The sequence below is a fragment of the Chiloscyllium plagiosum genome, chromosome 25 (genome assembly GCF_004010195.1).
Source record: "Chiloscyllium plagiosum isolate BGI_BamShark_2017 chromosome 25, ASM401019v2, whole genome shotgun sequence".
Taxonomy (NCBI): domain Eukaryota; kingdom Metazoa; phylum Chordata; class Chondrichthyes; order Orectolobiformes; family Hemiscylliidae; genus Chiloscyllium; species Chiloscyllium plagiosum.
In genome coordinates this window covers 103,992-121,776 of record NC_057734.1, presented here as the reverse complement: position 1 = coordinate 121,776, position 17,785 = coordinate 103,992, and the positions used below count along the sequence as shown (strand labels likewise).

The following is a 17,785-nucleotide window of genomic DNA, read 5'->3' as shown; positions in this document are numbered from 1 at the left end:
TGGAGCAGGTTTGCCTGAGGCCAGGGCTCAACCTATAGGCTCGCCAGACCCAACTACTTACCAGGCCTTGGGTTCAGAGCTTACAAAACTTTGCAAGGTGCTGGGGAAGCAAATTGAGGACAAGTTGGCTCCGATCTCTGTTATGTTGCAGAAACATGAACAGCAGCTGGGAAACCTCGGAAAAGTTGTATGAGGTTGAACACAGGATCACAGTGGTGGAAGCTGAGACTGATTCCTCCAAGGATAGGATCCAAGCCTTGGAGACACAGGTTCGTAATTTGCTTGAGCAGATTGATGATCTTGAGAATAGGGGCAGGAGGAAAATATTCGGAATGTTGGTCTGCTGGAGGGGAAGGAAGGTGAGCAACCAGTGGAATTTTTTGAGGTTTGGCTTTCGAAATTCCTTAACTTGGAAGCTGGAATGGGAAGTTTGAAGATTGAAACAGCTCACCGGGCCATGGAACAAAGGCAAGGTCTGTCCTGGTGCAATTCCATAATTATAGAGACAAGGAGAGGATCATGGAAGCTTCCAGAGTCCAGGGGAAGGATCCAAAGGCCTTAGTTTACGAGGGCTCTCAGATCATATTTTTCCAGCACTTCTCAGCAACAGTGATCCAGAAAAGGAAATCCTATGATGGCATCAAGAAAAGATTGAGGGAGCTCGGGATCCAGTACTCTCTCAGGTACCCAGCGATGCTTCGGATTACCTTTAATGGACACGTTCACTTCTCTGACTTGCCAGAGATGGCAAGAGACTTTGTGAACAAGCTAACTTAGGCTGAGCAATTTAAAATGTATAGATAATAGCGTCTTTTTGGAAAGGAAGTCTTGTGGGGTTTGCTTTTCCTCTTTTTTTGGCAATAATCTGGGCTAAATTATGCTCGGGGATGGATGGAATATTTGCTTTTAATTTCTGAGTTAAGCTATACCAGGGAATGGGTGGGATATTCATTATATACTTCTAACTTCTTTGTTTGACATAGAACATAGAATATTACAGTGCAGTACAGGTCCTTCGGCCCTCGATGTTGCACCAACCTGTGAAACCAATCCAAAGCCCATTTAACATACACAATTCCATTTTCATCCATATCCAATGATCATTTAAATGCCCTTAAGGTCCTGGGAACAGATGCAGTGGAGGCGGAGGAATTGGGAATAAGGGATGGCATTTTTACAGGAGGCGGGGTGGGAAAACTGTAGTCTCGGTAGCTGTGGGAGTCAGTGGGCTTGTAGTAGATGTCTGCACCAAGTGTCATTACATACTGAGGTTCTACCTCTTCCCACCCTACCTCCTGTAAAAACGCCATCCCTTATTCCCAATTCCTCTGCCTCTGCCACATCTGTTCCCAGGATGACCAATTCACGTTACAAAATCCTAGATGGCCACCTATTTCCAAGATCGAAATTTCTCTTCCCACGCAGTTGACGATGCCCTTCAGTGCATCTCCTCCACTTCCAGCACCTCTACCCTTGAACACCACCTCTCCCAACCACTTCTCTGGTCCTCACCTTCCATCCCACCAACCTCCATATACATCACATCATCCTCCACCAGTTCTGCCACTACAAACAGACCCCACCACCAGAGATATATTTTCTTCCCCACCCCTATCAGTGTTCCGGAGAGACCATTCCCTCCACGACTCCCTCGTCAGATCCACCCCCTCCAACCCCCCCCCCAACCAGCCCACATCCTGCTCCCAGCACCTTCCCTGGCCACAGCAGGAAGTACAAAACCTGTGCCCTCACCTTCCCCCTCACCCCCCGCCCAAGGCCCCAAAGGATCCTTCTACATCCGACAGAAATTTACGTGTACCTCCACAAAGGTCACCGACTGTATCCGTTGCATCCGATGTGGTCTCCTCTACATCGGGGAGACAGGACACCAACTTGTGGGTCGTATCAGAAAACATCGCTGGCACACCCACACCAACCAACTCCCCCTCCCACTTTGCCGAGAATATGTAGATCCTGGGCCTCCTCCATCACCAAACCATTCCCACCCGATGCCTGGAAGAAGAACGTCTCATATTCCGCCTTGGGACTCTGCAACCACATGGGATCAATGTGGATTTCACCAGTTTCCTTATTCCCCTCCCCCCCATATTATTCCAGTCCCAAGCCTCCAACTCAGCACCGCCCTCTTGATCTGTCCATCACCTTTCTCACCTATCTGCTCCACCCTCCTCTCTGAACTATCACCTTCATTTACCTGTCGCATTCTCAACTACTTTCCCCCCAGCCCCACCTCCCCTCCCATTTATTGCTCAGGCTCCCAGCCCACAAGTCTCATTCCTGATGAAGGGCTTATGCCCAAAATAGCGATTCTCCTGCTCCTTGGATGCTGCCTGACCTGCTGTGCTTTTCCAGCACCACACTCTCAACTCTGATCTCCAGCATCTGCAGTCCTCACTTTCTCCTTCCTTCCATCCCAGGTAACATCCTAGTAAATCTCCTCTGAACCCCTTCTAAAGCTTCCACATCCTTCCTATAATGCGGTGACCAGAACTGTGCACAATACTCCAAATGTGGACTCACCAGAGTTTTGGACAGTTGTAACATGACCTCGTGGTTCCGAAACTCAATCTCTCTACCAATACACGCCAACACACCATATGCCTTCTTAACAACCCTATCAACCTAGATGGCAGCTTCCAGAGCTCTATGTACATGAACACCGAGATCTCTCTGCACAACTACTCTACCAAGAAACTTACCATTAGCCCAGTGGTCTGCATTCCTGTTACTCCTTCCAAAGTGAATCACCTCACACCCTCAGCCCAGCTCTGCAGCTTATCTATGTCCCTCTATAACCTACAACATCCTTTGGCACTATCCACAATTCTACCGACCTTCGTGTCATCCGCAAATTTACTAACCCATCCTTTCACACCCTTATCCAGGTCGTTTATAAAAATGACAAATAGCAATGGACCCAAAACAGATCCTTGTGGTACACCACTAGTAACTAAACTCCAGGATGAGCATTTTCCATCAACCACCACTCTCTGTCTTCTTTCAGCTAGCCAATTTCTGATCCAAACTGCTAAATCACCCTCAATCCCATGCCTCTGTATTTTGAACCATGGGGAACCTTATCAAATGCCTTACATTGTTTACATTGTTATTCTGTTTTCTTTATTTTATGTTTTTGCTCGTGTTTGCAGTGTAGCTCCAGCAAGGAGGAGAGAAAATGGCTAGATGCCTATTCACGAGCAGTTGAAGCCTGGTTCTGGTATTCAAATGCCCTGATTGCTGTATTGGCAATGGGGCGGGAAGTTTGGATTGTGAGGGGGGCCCCCTTTGGCCGGGGAGTGAATTCCCCTATCCAGTGCCAGTGGCACTTTATACGTTGCTTTGTTTTTTTTGTTTTTTGTTGAATATAGTTTTTGATAGTTTTGTAGGTTTATTAACTGTAGTGGTTTTAGTTTGTGTAGTTTTTTTATGTTCTGTGGATTTTCTTTTACTATGGCTCAGTGATTTGTAATTCGAGTTCTTCCTCTCTGGAGACTAAATGCTACTACAGAAGATTATGGCTAATGACTTGTTTAAATGGTGTACCTGGAACATCAAGGGGAACCTGGAACATTCAAGAGGAAAAAGGTACACTTGAGTCTTAAAAAGGAAAAGGTGGATATTGCCTTATTGCAGGAGACGCATATGGATGGTCGGGAACATTTGAAATTACAGCAGGATGGGTTTGATCGGGTTTACTTTTCATCTTTTAATACCAGGAGTAGGGGAGCGGCCATACTGGTTAGGAGGAATCTCTCATCTAAGTTAGTTAAAGACACATATGGGAGGTTCGTAATCATTAAAGCTTTGTTAATGGAGAAAAATATGGTATTTTAAATGTCTACTGTCTTCCAGCCCATCCCCTTAAATTTCTGGTAGATGCGTTAATCTTGCATCTCGGCATATCTCCAAGGAATTCAGGGCATTCCTGGACATTAATTCAGGTTCAGCTAGTAGCCCATCTGTTCTCTGGGAATTGGCTAAAGCTTATGCCAGAGGGCTAGTTATTTCCTACTCTGCCAGTACGAGGTGGCAGAAGTGTGAGCAGCAATTGAAACATGGTTGAAGGCAGCCAAAAAGGTGTACTTTGACAGACCCTCGTTGGTTACAGAGGATCACAGTGCTTCGGTCTACATTGAACTCCATGCTCACGCAGACTGCAAAGAAAGAGCTTACTTTTGCAAAACAAAGGTTGTTTAAGCATGGTGACAAACTGGGCAAGTACTTAGTGTATCTTGCCAGAAAAAAAGTGCCCCTCAAGTCATTACATTGATCAGGGAAGATACTGGAAACCTAACCTGTGATTGCAAAAAGGTTAATGTGGTATTTCATAGATTTTACTCCAAATTAGATCAGTCTGAAAGCTGTGAGGGTGGGCAGGCTAGGACGTAGTCGTTTTTTAAAAGTCTGGAGCTCCCAGTTGTAACCCCCGAACAACCTAGACTGGAACTGCCATAGTGTTAAGGGTTTAGATGGAGAGCAATTTGTTAAGTGTGTACAAGAAAATTTTCTGATTCAATATGTCGCTGTACCTACTAGAGAAGGTGCAAACCCTGACCTACTCTTGGAAAATAAGGCAGGGTAGGTGTATGAGGTGTCAGTGGGGGAGCACTTTGGGGCCAGCGACCATAATTCTATTTGTTTTAAAACAGTGTTGGAAAAGGGTAGACCAGATCTAAAAGTTGAAGTTCTAAATTGGAGAAAGGCCAATTTTGATGGTATTAGATAAGAACTTTCGAAAGCTGACCGGGGACAGATGTTCGCAGGTAAAGGGACGGCTGGAAAATGGGAAGGCTTCAGAAATGAGATAACGAGAATCAGAGGAAGGCTGGTAGGTATAGGGAATGCTGAATGACTAAAGAAATTGAGGGTTTGGTTCAGAAAAAGAAGGAAGCATATGTCAGATATAGACAGGATAGATCGAGTGAATCCTTAGAAGAGTATAACAGCAGTAGGAGCATACTTAAGAGGGAAATTAGGAGGGCATAGAGGGGACATGAGGTAGCTTTGGCAGATAGAATTAAGGAGAATCCAAAGGGGTTTTACAAATACATTAAAGGTAAAAGGGTAACCAGGGAGAGATTAGGGCCCCTCAAAGATCAGCAAGGCGGCCTTTGTGTGGAACCGCAGAAAATGGAGGAGATACTAAAAGAGTATTTTGCATCAGTATTTACTGTGGAAAAGGATATAGAAGACATAGACTGTAGGGAAATAGATAGTGACATCTTGCAAAATGTCCATATTAAGAGGAGGAAGTGCTGGATGTCTTGAAACGCATTAAGGTGGATAAATCACCAGGGCGTGATCAGGTGTACCATAGAACTCTGTGGGAAGCTAGGGAAGTAATTACTCTTGCTGAGATATTTGTATCATCAATAATCACAGATGAGGTGCCAGAAGATTGGAGGTTGGCTAACGTGGTGCCACTGTTTAAGAAGGGTGGTAAGGACAAGCCAGGGAACTATAGACTAGTAAGCCTGACCTCAGTGGTGGACAAGTTGTTGTAGAGAATCCTGAGGGACAGGATGTACATGTATTTGGAAAGGCAAGGACTGATTAGGGATAGTCAACATGGCTTAGTGCGTGGGAAATCATGTCTCACAAACTTGATTGAGTTTTTTGAAGAAGTAACAAAGAGGATTGATGAGGGCAGAGCAGTAGATGTGATCTATATGGACTTTGGTAAGGTGTTCGACAAGGTTCCCCATGGGAGACTGATTAGCAAGGTTAGATCTCATGGAATACAGGGAGAACTAGCCATTTGGATACAGAACTGGCTCAAAGGTAGAAGAGGGTGGTGGTTAGCAGGACTTATACACTTATTGGTAAAGTCCTAGGGAGTATTGCTGAACAAAGAGACCTTGGAGTGCAGGTTCATGGCTCCTTGAAAGTGGAGTCGCAGGTAGATAGGATAGTGAAGAAGGTGTTTGGTATGCTTTCCTTTATTGGTCAGAATAGTGAGTACAGTAGGTCATGTTGCGGCTCTACAGGACATTGGTTAGGCCACTGTTGGAATACTGCGTGCAATTCTGGTCTCCTTCCTATCGGAAAGATGTTGTGAAACTTGAAAGGGTTCAGAAAAGATTTACAGAGATGTTGCCAGGGTTGGAGGGGTTGAGCTATAGGGAGAGGCTGAACAGGCTGGGTCTGTTTTCCCTGGAGCGTCGGAGGCTGAGGGGTGACATTATAGCGGTTTATAAAATCATGAGAGGCATGGATAGGATAAATAGGCAAAGTCTTTTCCCTGGGGTGGGGGAGTCCAGAACGAGAGGGCATAGGTTTAATGTGAGAGGGCAAAGACATAAAAGAGACCTAAGGGGCAACTTTTTCACACAGAGCGTGGTATGTGTATGGAATGAGCTGTCACAGGAAGTGGTGGAGGCTGGTACAATTGCAACATTTAATGAAAGCCAAAACACCATATGCTTTCTTAACAACCTTGTCCACTTGGGTGGCAATTTTAAGGGATCTATGTACCTGCACACCAAGATCCCTCTGTTCCTCCACACTGCCAAGAATCCTGTCTTTAATCCTGTCCTCAACTTTCAAGTTCAACCTTCCAAAATGCATCACCTCGCAGCAGTGACCTTATCAGTCACGTTGCAGCCTACAACAGTCCTCTATACTGTCAACGACACCTCCAACCTTTGTGTCGTCTGCAAACTTACTAACTCATCCTTCAATCACCTCATCCAAGTCATTAATAAAAATTACAAAGAATAGAGGCCTAAGAACAGAGCCCTGTGGAACACCACTCACCACTGACTTCCAGGTAGAATATTTTCCTTCCACTACCACTCACAGTCTTCTGTTGACCAGCCAATTCTATATCCAGACAATTAAATTTCCCTGTATCCCATTCCTCCTGACCTTCTGAATGAGCCTACCATGGAGAGCCTTATCAAATGCCTTACTGAAGTGCATATACATAACATCCACCGCTCGACCCTCATCAACGTGTCTAGTAACATCCTCAAAGAACTCAATAAGATTTGTGAGGCATGACCTGCCCCTCACAAAGCCGTGCTGACTGCCTTTAATCAAGCCATGCTCTTCCAGATGGTCATAAATCCTATCCCTCAGAATCCTTTCTAACACCTTGCAGACGACAGACGTGAGACTGACTGGTCTGTAATTGCCGGGGATTTCCCTATTTCCTTTCTTGAAGAGAGGAATTACATTTGCCCCCTCCAGTCCTCTGGCACGACTCCAGTGGAGAGCGAGGATGCAAAGATCTTCGCAAGCGGCGACGCAATCACATTTCTCGCTTCCCAAAGCAGCCGAGGACAAATCTGGTCTGGCCCTAGCGACTTGTCAATCTTAATGTTTGTCAAAATTTTCAACACATCAGCTTCCTCAAACTCTATCTGTTCCAGTTCCATCAGTTGAAGTTCTAAATTGGAGGAAGACAAATTTTGATAGGATTAGGCAAGAACTTTCAAAAGCTGATTGAGGGCAGATGTTCGCAGGTCAAGGGACGGTTGAAAAATGGGAAGCCTTCAAAAATGAGATAACGAGAGTCCAGAGACAGTATATTTCTGTTAGGGTGAAAGGAAAGGCTGGTAGCTGTAGGGGATGCTCGATGACTGGAGAAATTGAGGGTTTGGTTAAGAAAAAGAAGGAAGCATGTGTCAGTTATAAAATCAACTAGGAGAAAGTGAGGACTACAGATGCTGGAGATCAGAGTCAAGAATGTGGTGCTAGAAAAGCACAGCAGGTCAGGCAGCATCCAACGAGCAGGAGAATCGATGTTTCGGGCAACAGCCCTTCATCAGAAATGTCAGGTATAGACAGGAGAAATCCAGTGAATCCTCAGAATGGTATAGAAGCAGTAGGAGTATACTTAAGAAGGAAATGAGGGAAAAGGGGGACATGAAATAGCTATGGCAAATAGAGTTAAGGAGAATCCAAAGGGAATTTATAAGTACCATAAGGTCAAAAGGGTAACTAAGGAGAGAAGAGGGCCCTTCATCAGGAATGAGGGTTGGGGTCAGGGCTGAGAGATAAATGGGAACTGGGTGCGGTTGGGAGGAGGTAGCTGGGAAAGCAACAGTGGATGAAGGTGAGGGAGAAGGTGATAGATGGGTCAGAGGGGGCTGTGATGGACGGGTCCGGAGGGCTGTGCCGAGTTGGAGGTTTGGGATAATGTGGTTTGGGGGAGGAGGGGCAGAGCATTGTGAATAGGAGTTGGGAGGTCATGTTGCAGTTGTCCAGGGCGTTGGTTCAGCCACTTTTGGAATATTCCGTGCAATTCTGGTCTCCTTCCTGTCAGAAGGATGTTGTGAAACTTGAAATGGTTCAGGAAAGATTTACAAGGATGTTGCCAGGGTTGGAGTGTTTGAGCTATAGGGAGAGGCTGAATAGGCTGAGGCTGTTTCCCTGGAGCGTCAGAGGCTGAGGGGTGACTTTATAGAGGTTTATAGAATCATGAGGGTCATAATTACGGTAAATAGACCAGGTCTTTTCCCTGGGGTGGGAGAGTCCAGAACTAGATGGAATAGGTTCAGGGTGAGAGAGGAAAGATATAAAAGGGACTTAAGGGGCTATTTTTTCAGGCAGAAGGTGATGCGTGTATGGAATGAGCTATCAGAGGAAGTGGTGGAGACTGGTACAATTGCAACATTTAAAAGGCATTTGGATGAGAGTATGAATAGCAAGTATCTAGAGGGATATAGGCCAAGTGCTGGCAAATGGAACTAGATTGGGTTAATATAACTGGTTGTAATGGATGAGTTGGATTGAAGGGTCTGTTTCCATGCTGTACATGCTATGACTGTGCTATGACTCTAAAGCAACTAAGATAATTAAGAAAATTTAATTTAAAAACTGGCATTCAACATCAAAGGACATTCCAAAGTCTTGTCCAGCTATTGATAGTAAAAGAGTGGTAAAAGGAGAAGTAGGACCAACTACAGACCAAAAAAGGGAGCGGACATGGCTGAAGTGTTAAATTAACACTTTGCATCTGTCTTTAATAAGACATGTGCTATCCAGGCCATGGTGACACAGGAAGATTGTTGGTACTTAAATTTGACAAGATACCAGGACTGGAGGGGATGCATCTGAAGATTTTGAAGGAAGTGACAGTCACAATCCTTTAGTCTTCCCTAGAATTAGGGAAGGTGCTGGAGGACTGGAGAATGCAAATGTTAAGGATTTGTTTATGAAATTTGAAATGATAAGCCCACATTTACAGATCAGTCATTTTAACGTCAGAGGTAGGGAAAATTCTAGAAACAATTATTTGGATAGAATGAGTCGTCACATGGGATAAAATGGGTTGATCTGAAAGCGTCAGCATGGATTTCTAAAAAGAAATTTAACTAATTTGCTGATGCAAAATTGAAGACAGAGAGTAATAATAAATGAATATTTTTCCTGGCTGGAGCAAGTTTTGTTGTGGAGAGCCCGAGGTGTCAGTAATGGCACCCTCACGTTTCCTGAAATATACTAATGATATGGATCTAGGCAGGCAGGCAGGGGACAATTTCAAATTGTCATTACAGATGAGATGTAACTTGGATGATCTGAAAATTATGATGAGGATTGTGTGGAACTCCAAAAAGATATTGACAAGTTAGTGGAGTGAGCAGAAAGGTGTTAGATGGGGCTCAATGCAGAGAAACATGAGGTGCTGTATTTTGAATCTACAGTGCAGAAAGAGGTCATTCAGCCCATTGCTTCTTTACCAAGCCTGTGAAGAGAATTCCACTTGGACCCACCTTACCCCCACATTTACTGCGGCTAACCCACCTATTCTGCATATCCCTAGACAGCTGAGAAGATCATCAGGGTCTCTCTTCCCTCCATTACTGACATTTACACCACACACTGCATCCAAAAGGCTAACAGCATTGTGGAAGACCCCACGCAACCCTCACTCAAACTCTTCTCTCTTCTGTCAACCGGCAGAAGATACCAGTGTATTCAGTCTCTCATGGCCAGACTGTGCAATAGTTTCTTCCCCCTGGCCATCAGGCTACTTAACACTGTATGATCAGACTCTTTTCCATCTGAAATTCTTTACATGATTTTGAATTGCTGCTAGAACAATGTCTATTAATTATCATTATTTTATTACACTGTAATTAGCGTGTTTTGCACTTTTTACGCACTTCATGCTGCTCTTAGAGTCATAGAGACATAGAGATGTACAACATGGAAACAGACCCTTTGGTCCAACCCGTCCATGCCGACCAGATATCCCAACCCAATCTAGTCCCACCTGCCAGCACGTGGCCAATATCCCTCCAAACCCTTCCTATTCATATACCCATCCAAATGCCTCTTAAATGTTACAATTGTACCAGCCTCCACCATATCCTCTGGCAGCTCATTCCATACACGTACCACCCTCTGTGTGAAAAAGTTGGCCCTTAGGTCTCTTTTATATCTTACCCCCTCACCCTAAACCTATGCCCTCTAGGTCTGGACTGCCCGACCCCAGGGAAAAGACTTTGTCTATTTATCCTATCCATGCCCCTCATGATTTTATAAACCTCTATAAGGTCACTTGGAGGGAATCCACCACGTTCAGCAACACTCCCCAGGACCTTACCATTAAGTATATAAGTCCTGCTAAGATTTGCTTTCTCAAAATGCAGCACCTCGCATTTATCTGAATTAAACTCCATCTGCCACTCCTCAGCCCATTGGCCCATCTGGTCCAGATCCTGTTGTAATCTCAGGTAACCCTCTTCGCTGCCCACTACACCTCCAATTTTGCTGTCATCTGCAAACTTACTAACTGTACCTCTTATGCTCGCATCCAAATCATTTATGTAAATGACAAAAAGTAGAGGGCCCAGCATGATCCTTGTGGCACCCCACTGGTCACAGGCCTCCAGTCTGAAATACAAGCCTCCACCATCACCCTCTGTCTTCTACCTTTGAGCCAGTTCTATATCCAAATGGCTAGTTCTCCCTGTATTCAGTGAGATATAAACTTGCTAATCAGTCTCCCATGGGGAACCTTGTCGAACGCCTTACTGAAGTTCATATAGATCACATCTACTGCTCTGCTCTCATCAATCTTCTTTGTTACGTCTTCAGAAAACTCAATCAAGTTTGTGAGACATGATTTCCCACGCACAAAGCCATGTTGACTATCCCGAATCAGTCCTTGCCTTTCCAAAGACATATACATCCTGTTCCTCAGGATTCCCTCCAACAACTTGCCCACCACCGAGGTCAGGCTCACCGGTCTATAGTTCCCTGGCTTGTCTTTACTGCTTTGTATGATTGTGTAGTTTGTGCTGTCCATGCAGTACCTTGGTCCTGGAGGAACACTGTCTCATTTTTTTACTATATCAGTTGTATATGGTAGAAATGACAAATAAAAGCTACTCTACTCTTTACTCTACTCTAACTATGTTGCAACGTAGCACAAGTAATCCACCGAACCTGCACATCTTTGGACTGTTCAAGGAAACCAGATCATCCAGCAGAAACCCATGCAGACACAGGGGAGAAAGTGCAAACTCCACACAGTCACCGAAGACTGGAATCAAACCTGGGTCCCTGGCGCTATGAGGCGCTATGAGGCACCACTATGCAGCCCATATTTGGTAAGAAAAACATTGAAGGTCAATATAAAATAGAAGTCACAGTTCCAAATGTGAGCACAGGGACCTGCGTGTATATGTACACAGATAACTGAATGTAGCAGGACAGATTGAGAGAGCAATTAATAAAGCATACAGTTTTCTCAACTGTATTCACAGGAGCATAGACTACATGCACAATGAGATGCTGTTGAACATATACAAGACACCTGCTAGACATCAGCTGAAGTATTATGTACAGTCTGGGCACCACATTATAGGAAAGAAGTGAAGGCATTGGAGAGAGTGCAGAAGAGATTTACGAGAATGGTTCCAGGGTGGAAAAATTTCAGTGATGAAGATGGATTGAAGAAGATGAAACTGTTTTTGGGCAGAAGAAGGCTAACAGGTTTTCAAAATCATAAGTGGGCTGGATAGAATAGATAGGAAGAATCTGTTCCCTCTCATAAAAGGAATAAAAATCTCAGGGGACACAGGTTTATATGATTTCCAAAAAATAGCAAATGTGACGTGAGAAATATATTTTCATACAGCAAGTATGCCTGATGAAGGGCTTATGCCCGAAACATCGATTTTCCTGCTGCTCAGATGCTGCTTGGCCTGCTGAGCTTTTCCAGCACCATACTCGCGACTCTGATCTCCAGCATCTGCAGTCCTCACTTTCTCCATACAGCAAGTAGTTAGAGTACAGTGTGCATTGCCTGGAAGTGTTGTGAGGGAAAGCTCAATTGAGGCTTTCAAGGGGGTATTATTGGTTAATTATTTGGATAGAAGCAATATTCAAGGGAATGGGGAAAAAGTAAGTGATTGGTAGTTGGTAATGATGCTCAGTTGAATAGCTGATGCAAACAAGATGGGCTAAATGGCCTCATTCTACACTATAACATTTTTGTGACTGTGGGACATAATTTTAATTCTGGATCATAGTTAGGTGTTAGGAATACAGTACAGAGTACAGTAGCTTTTTTTCTACCATATACTACTGATACAGTAAAAACGACAGTCTTCCTCCAGTACCGAGGCACCAGTTTCTTTAAGAATAAAATAAATACTAAACTGACAATTTAATTGATAATAATAAACTGTCTAATAAATTGGTTATTTTGAAGTTCATTAAAGAAACCTGGTAAACATATATTTTTGCTTGGATAGTACTATTAAAGAAAAGCAAGTGGTCATTTTAGAAATTAATGAACACATTCATGTTAATGGTGTAACAGGGGAGTAGAGGGGCTTGAATATCGATACACTCCTCTCATTACTGTCATAACAACATCAGTATATAGGGCTGGTAAATATATTATTCTTTAAAATAAATTCTGCAACTCAAATCTCATCTTAATCCACACTACTAACTCTGGTTATTGGAAATCTTTCCCTGCACCATTAAATTAGAAAGAAGGGAAAGTGGCTGCAGCCTCATTCAAAGTGGAATTTGATTGTACATTATTACGTCTGCAATGTTGTTAGAATAGTATTCTAGAATTCCCTAAAAGAATTGTTAGTTTTGTCCATGAAAGTTCAACAGTTTGTCAGTGGCAACCACCAACTCACAAGGCAACTAAAAAATTGGCTATGAATGTGGGCTTGACAGTGTCAGTGATCATATAAACTGAGAAAGAAGGGTGTGGGGTCCATGACTTCACCCATAGGTGAGGAAGATCATTGATTACTGGTGAAAGTATTACTAAATTCTCAGGTGGAACAGGGAACTTGAGCTTACTACACTGCTTGGTTTATGTTTTAATTTTCTGTCCTTTAACCTAAACAGATTCTATTAGAACATTATCTCATAGGCTGACTGCAGATTTGGCAAAGCTAATAGAAAATGTATTGTTTTTGCCACAAAAAGATATCCACTCTCTTCTCATTTATCTCCTTTAATTAGTAGGCTTTTGGAAACATTTTACCTTCTTTCCTTTTTGTCAGTCGGTTTATTAATATCTCTAAAGATGTTCGACAAAATTCCATCAGTCCAGTCACGAGTGACAGGATCCAAGATTCCATACAGCTCAATCACACTGACAGCTTTTGAGTTCAGGGTATATAGTTTAGTCACCAATGATAATCTATAACACAAAGGGAAACCAAAATTAAAGAAACAAATAAATTTGTTTTTAAACTATTTAATGGAATATTTTCAACATTAAAACTTCAAAACCTGTAATCTGTGTTAAATATTGAAGATCTGAAAAATTGGGGATTCAGATTTCTCCGAGTACATATTCAGGGTATTGTCTTACTGTCTCCTCCTCTGCACACAGTACTGTATGAACCATACTGAATATTATGCTGAAAGCATCTCACCTCGTTTGAGCCTGGCAAAGTGTATTAATGACCACAGTCTTTCCACCTCCAGTGGGTCCAACCACCATAGTTGTGTGTCGTGTCATCATTGTCTCATACATCTGCACCACTTTATCCACCTAGACATGAGGAAATTTTCACTGTCAGATATGATGACATACATTTAAATTTTCAGCAATCAGAAATTATCGATTGTGTGCAAGGAAAGTACAGGTTCTCAAATGGTTTAAAAATTCAGAACCAACAGCTGCGGGAGTAGGAGCTCAGTAATGATCTATTCAGTCTGAACAAAATTAAATAATTGCTTAAACTGTCCCTTTTGGGACCGTGATAGATCTGGTGCGAGGTTGAGGTCAGAGGTGAGTACATGATGTTGTGAATATATAGTTCATGCTTCATGTGTGCTAGTATACAATTGTTACCTTCATATTTTATAATTATTGCAGTCATCAGGTTAGCACACTGACCAAATTTATATTTGCCAGGAATTGGTGTTTGGAGAGACTGTTAGGTCTGAAGGTTGATAAGTCCCCGAGGCCTGATGGTCTACATCCCAAGGTACTGAAGGAGGTGGCTCGAGAAATCATGGATGCGTTGGTGATTATTTTCCAGAGTTCGATAGATTCGGGATCAGTTCCTGCGGATTGGAGGGTGGCTAATGTTGTACCACTTTTTAAGAAAGGTGGGAGAGAGAAAGCAGAAAATTATAGTCCAGTTAGTCTGACCTCAGTGGTGGTAAAGATGCTGGAGTCTATTATAAAGGATGAAATTACGACACATCTGGATAGTAGTAACAGGATAGGTCAGAGTCAGCATGGATTTATGAAGGGGAAATCATGCTTGATTAATCTTCTGGAATTTTTTGAGGATGTAACTCTGAAGATGGACAAGGGAGATCCAGTGGATGTAGTGTACCTGGACTTTGAGAAAGTTTTTGATAAAGTACCACATAGCAGGTTAGTGAGCAAAATTAGGGCGCATGATATTGGGGACAAAGTACTAACTTGGATTGAAAGTTGGTTGGCTGACAGGAAACAAAGAGTAGAGATAAACGGCGCCATTTTGGAATGGCAGGCAGTGACCAGTGGGGTACCGCAGGGATCAGTGCTGGGACCGCAGCTTTTTACAATATATATTAATGATACAGAAGATGGTATTAGTAATAACATTAGCAAATTTGCTGATGATATTAAGTTGGGTGACAGGGTGAAATGTGAGGAGGATGTTAGGAGATTACAGGGTGACCTGGACAGGTTAGGTGAGTGGTCAGATGCATGGTAGATGCAGTTTAATGTGGATAAATGTATGGTTATCCACTTTGGTGGCAAGAACAGGAAGGCAGATTACTACCTAAATGGAATCAATTTAGGTAAAGGGGCAGTACAAAGAGACCTGGGTGTTCTTGTACACCAGTCAATGAAGGTAAGCATGCAGGTACAGCAGGTAGTGAAGAAGGCTAATAGCATGCTGGCCTTCATAACAAGAGGGATTGAATTTTGAAGAAAATAGGTTTTTCTGCAGCTGTACAGGGCCCTGGTGAGACCACACCTGGAGTATTGGCCTCCAAATTTGAGGAAAGACATTCTGGCTATTGAGGGAGTGCAGCGTAGGTTCACGAGGTCAATTCCTGGAATGGTGGGACTACCTTACGCTGAAACACTGGAGCGACTGGGCTTGTATACCCTTGAGTTTAGAAGACTGAGAGGGGATCTGATTGAGACATATAAGATTATTAAAGGATTGGACACTCTGGAGGCAGGAAACATGTTTCCGCTGATGCATGAGCGCTGAACCAGAGGACACAACCTAAAAATACGGGGTAGACCATTTAGGACAGAGATGAGGAGAAACTTCTTCACCCAGAGATTGGTGGCTGTGTGGAATGCTCTGCCCAGAAGGCAGTGGAGGCTCAGTCTCTGGATTCATTTAAGAAAGAGTTGGATAGAGCTCTCAAGGATAGTGGAATCAAGGGTTATGGAGATAAGGCAAGAACAGGATACTGATTAAGGATGATCAGCCATGATCATATTGAATGGTGGTGCAGGCTCGAAGGGCAGAATGGCCTACTCCTGCACCTATTGTCTATTATCTATTGTCTTTATGGCAGGAACTGCTGTTGTTTTGCTGTCTAGTTTCCATCCAGGTGGGGTGGAAAGGTTATTGATATTTGTCCTGCACTGCTAAGCATTCCTCAAGTCATCTAAGACTGCCCGGGTGTCAACTTCAGACCAGGCTGGCAGGGTCTGGTGTCAAGGCCTCCTCTGCACCACCTTGTCCACCAGGACCTCCAGGACCCTGCCCATAAAGCAAGGTGCCATTTTTGCAGGGATTCCAGGATATTCCAGAGTACGTCTGCCTATGTTGGGTGGCAGAATCAGGCAGGCATCGGAATAACAGAGTGCCATAGTGGCCTGTTACCTTGTTAATGAGGTGAGTTTGGAATAATAACTGTTGGAATATTGTGTGCAATTCTGATCTCCTTCCTAACAGGAAGATGTGATGAAACTTGAAAGGGTTAAGAACAGATTTACAAGGATGTTGCCAGGGTTGGAGGATTTGAGCTATAGGAGAGGTGGAACAGGCTAGGACTGTTTTCCCTGGAGGAGGCTGAGGGGTAACCTTATAGAGGTTTATAAAATCATGAGGGGCATGGATAGGATAAATAGGCAAAGTATTTTCCCTGCGGTCAGGGAGTCCAGAACTAGAGGGCATAGGTTTAGGGTGAGAGGGTAAAGACATAAAAGAGACCTAAGGAGCAATGTATTTCAAGCAGAGGATGGTACGTATATGGAATGACCTGCCAGAGGAAGTGGTGGAGGAGGCTAGTACAATTTCTGCATTTAAGAGGCATTTGGATGGGTATATGAATAGGAAGGGTTTGGAGGGATATGGGCTGGGTGCTGGCAGGTGGGACTAGATTGAGTTGTGATATCTAGTTGGCATGGACAAGTTGGACCAAAAGGTCTGTTTCCATGCTGTACATCTCTAATAGCATGAGAAAATTTAGTTGGCCTCATAGAGAGAAACACAGTGAAAATAACACATCTGATTTTTCATAGGTTCAGCCCGTTTTCTTAGCTCCCATCTGATTCTTTTGCAAATTAACATAAATCTGTTCTCTGGTCACTACTTAGAGTCACAGAGTCATACAGCACGGAAACAGATCCTTCAGTCCAACCAGTCCATGCCGAATGTAATCACAAACTAAACTAGTTCCACCTGCCTGCACTTGGCCCATAACCCGCCAAATGTTTCTTATTCATATACTTATTAAACATTGTAACTGTACCCAGATTCACCATTTTCTCTGGAAGTTCATTCTACACACGAACCACTCCGAAGAGTAACCCACCCAGACCCATTTCTCTACTACTCTACATTTACCCCAGACTGATGACCTAACCTACACATCCGTATGGGCAATATAGCATGGCCAATTCACCTAACCTGAACATCTTTGGATTTTGGGAGGAAACCCCTACAGACACAGGGAGAATGTGCAAACTCCACACAGACAGCCCACGGCAGGAACCAAACCTTGGTCCCTGGCACTGTGAGGCAACAGTACTAACCAATGAGCCACCGTGCCAGCCTGTTTCTCCTCTCACCTTCAAAATATGCTCCCTGGTCTTGAAATCCCCCAATCTAGGGAAAAGACACCTGTCATTCACCTTGTCTATACCCCTCATTATTTTATAAACCTCCATAAGATCACTCCTCAACCTCCTTCGCTCTAGTGAAAAATGTTCCAGCCTATCCAGCCTCTTCCTATATCTCAAACCCTCCATTCCTGTCAACATCCTGGTAAATCTCATTTGACCCTGTCCAGCTTAATAATATCCTTCCTCTAAGAGTGAGATCAGAACTGGACACAGTACTCCAGAAGTGGCCTCACC

The 17,785-nt window shown here is 43.6% G+C and overlaps 1 protein-coding gene across 1 annotated transcript in view; it reads right to left on the bottom strand.

Moving 5' to 3' along the window:
* dnah10 (dynein axonemal heavy chain 10) overlaps nt 1–17,785 on the bottom strand; it is a 243,067-nt gene that overhangs the window by 128,327 nt on the left and 96,955 nt on the right. The window contains exons 28-29 of the mRNA XM_043715328.1: nt 13,890–14,008; nt 13,493–13,651 (exon numbers count right to left, since the gene is read on the bottom strand). Coding sequence (XP_043571263.1) covers nt 13,493–13,651; nt 13,890–14,008 — 278 coding nt within the window. The remainder of the gene's footprint in view (nt 1–13,492; nt 13,652–13,889; nt 14,009–17,785) is intronic.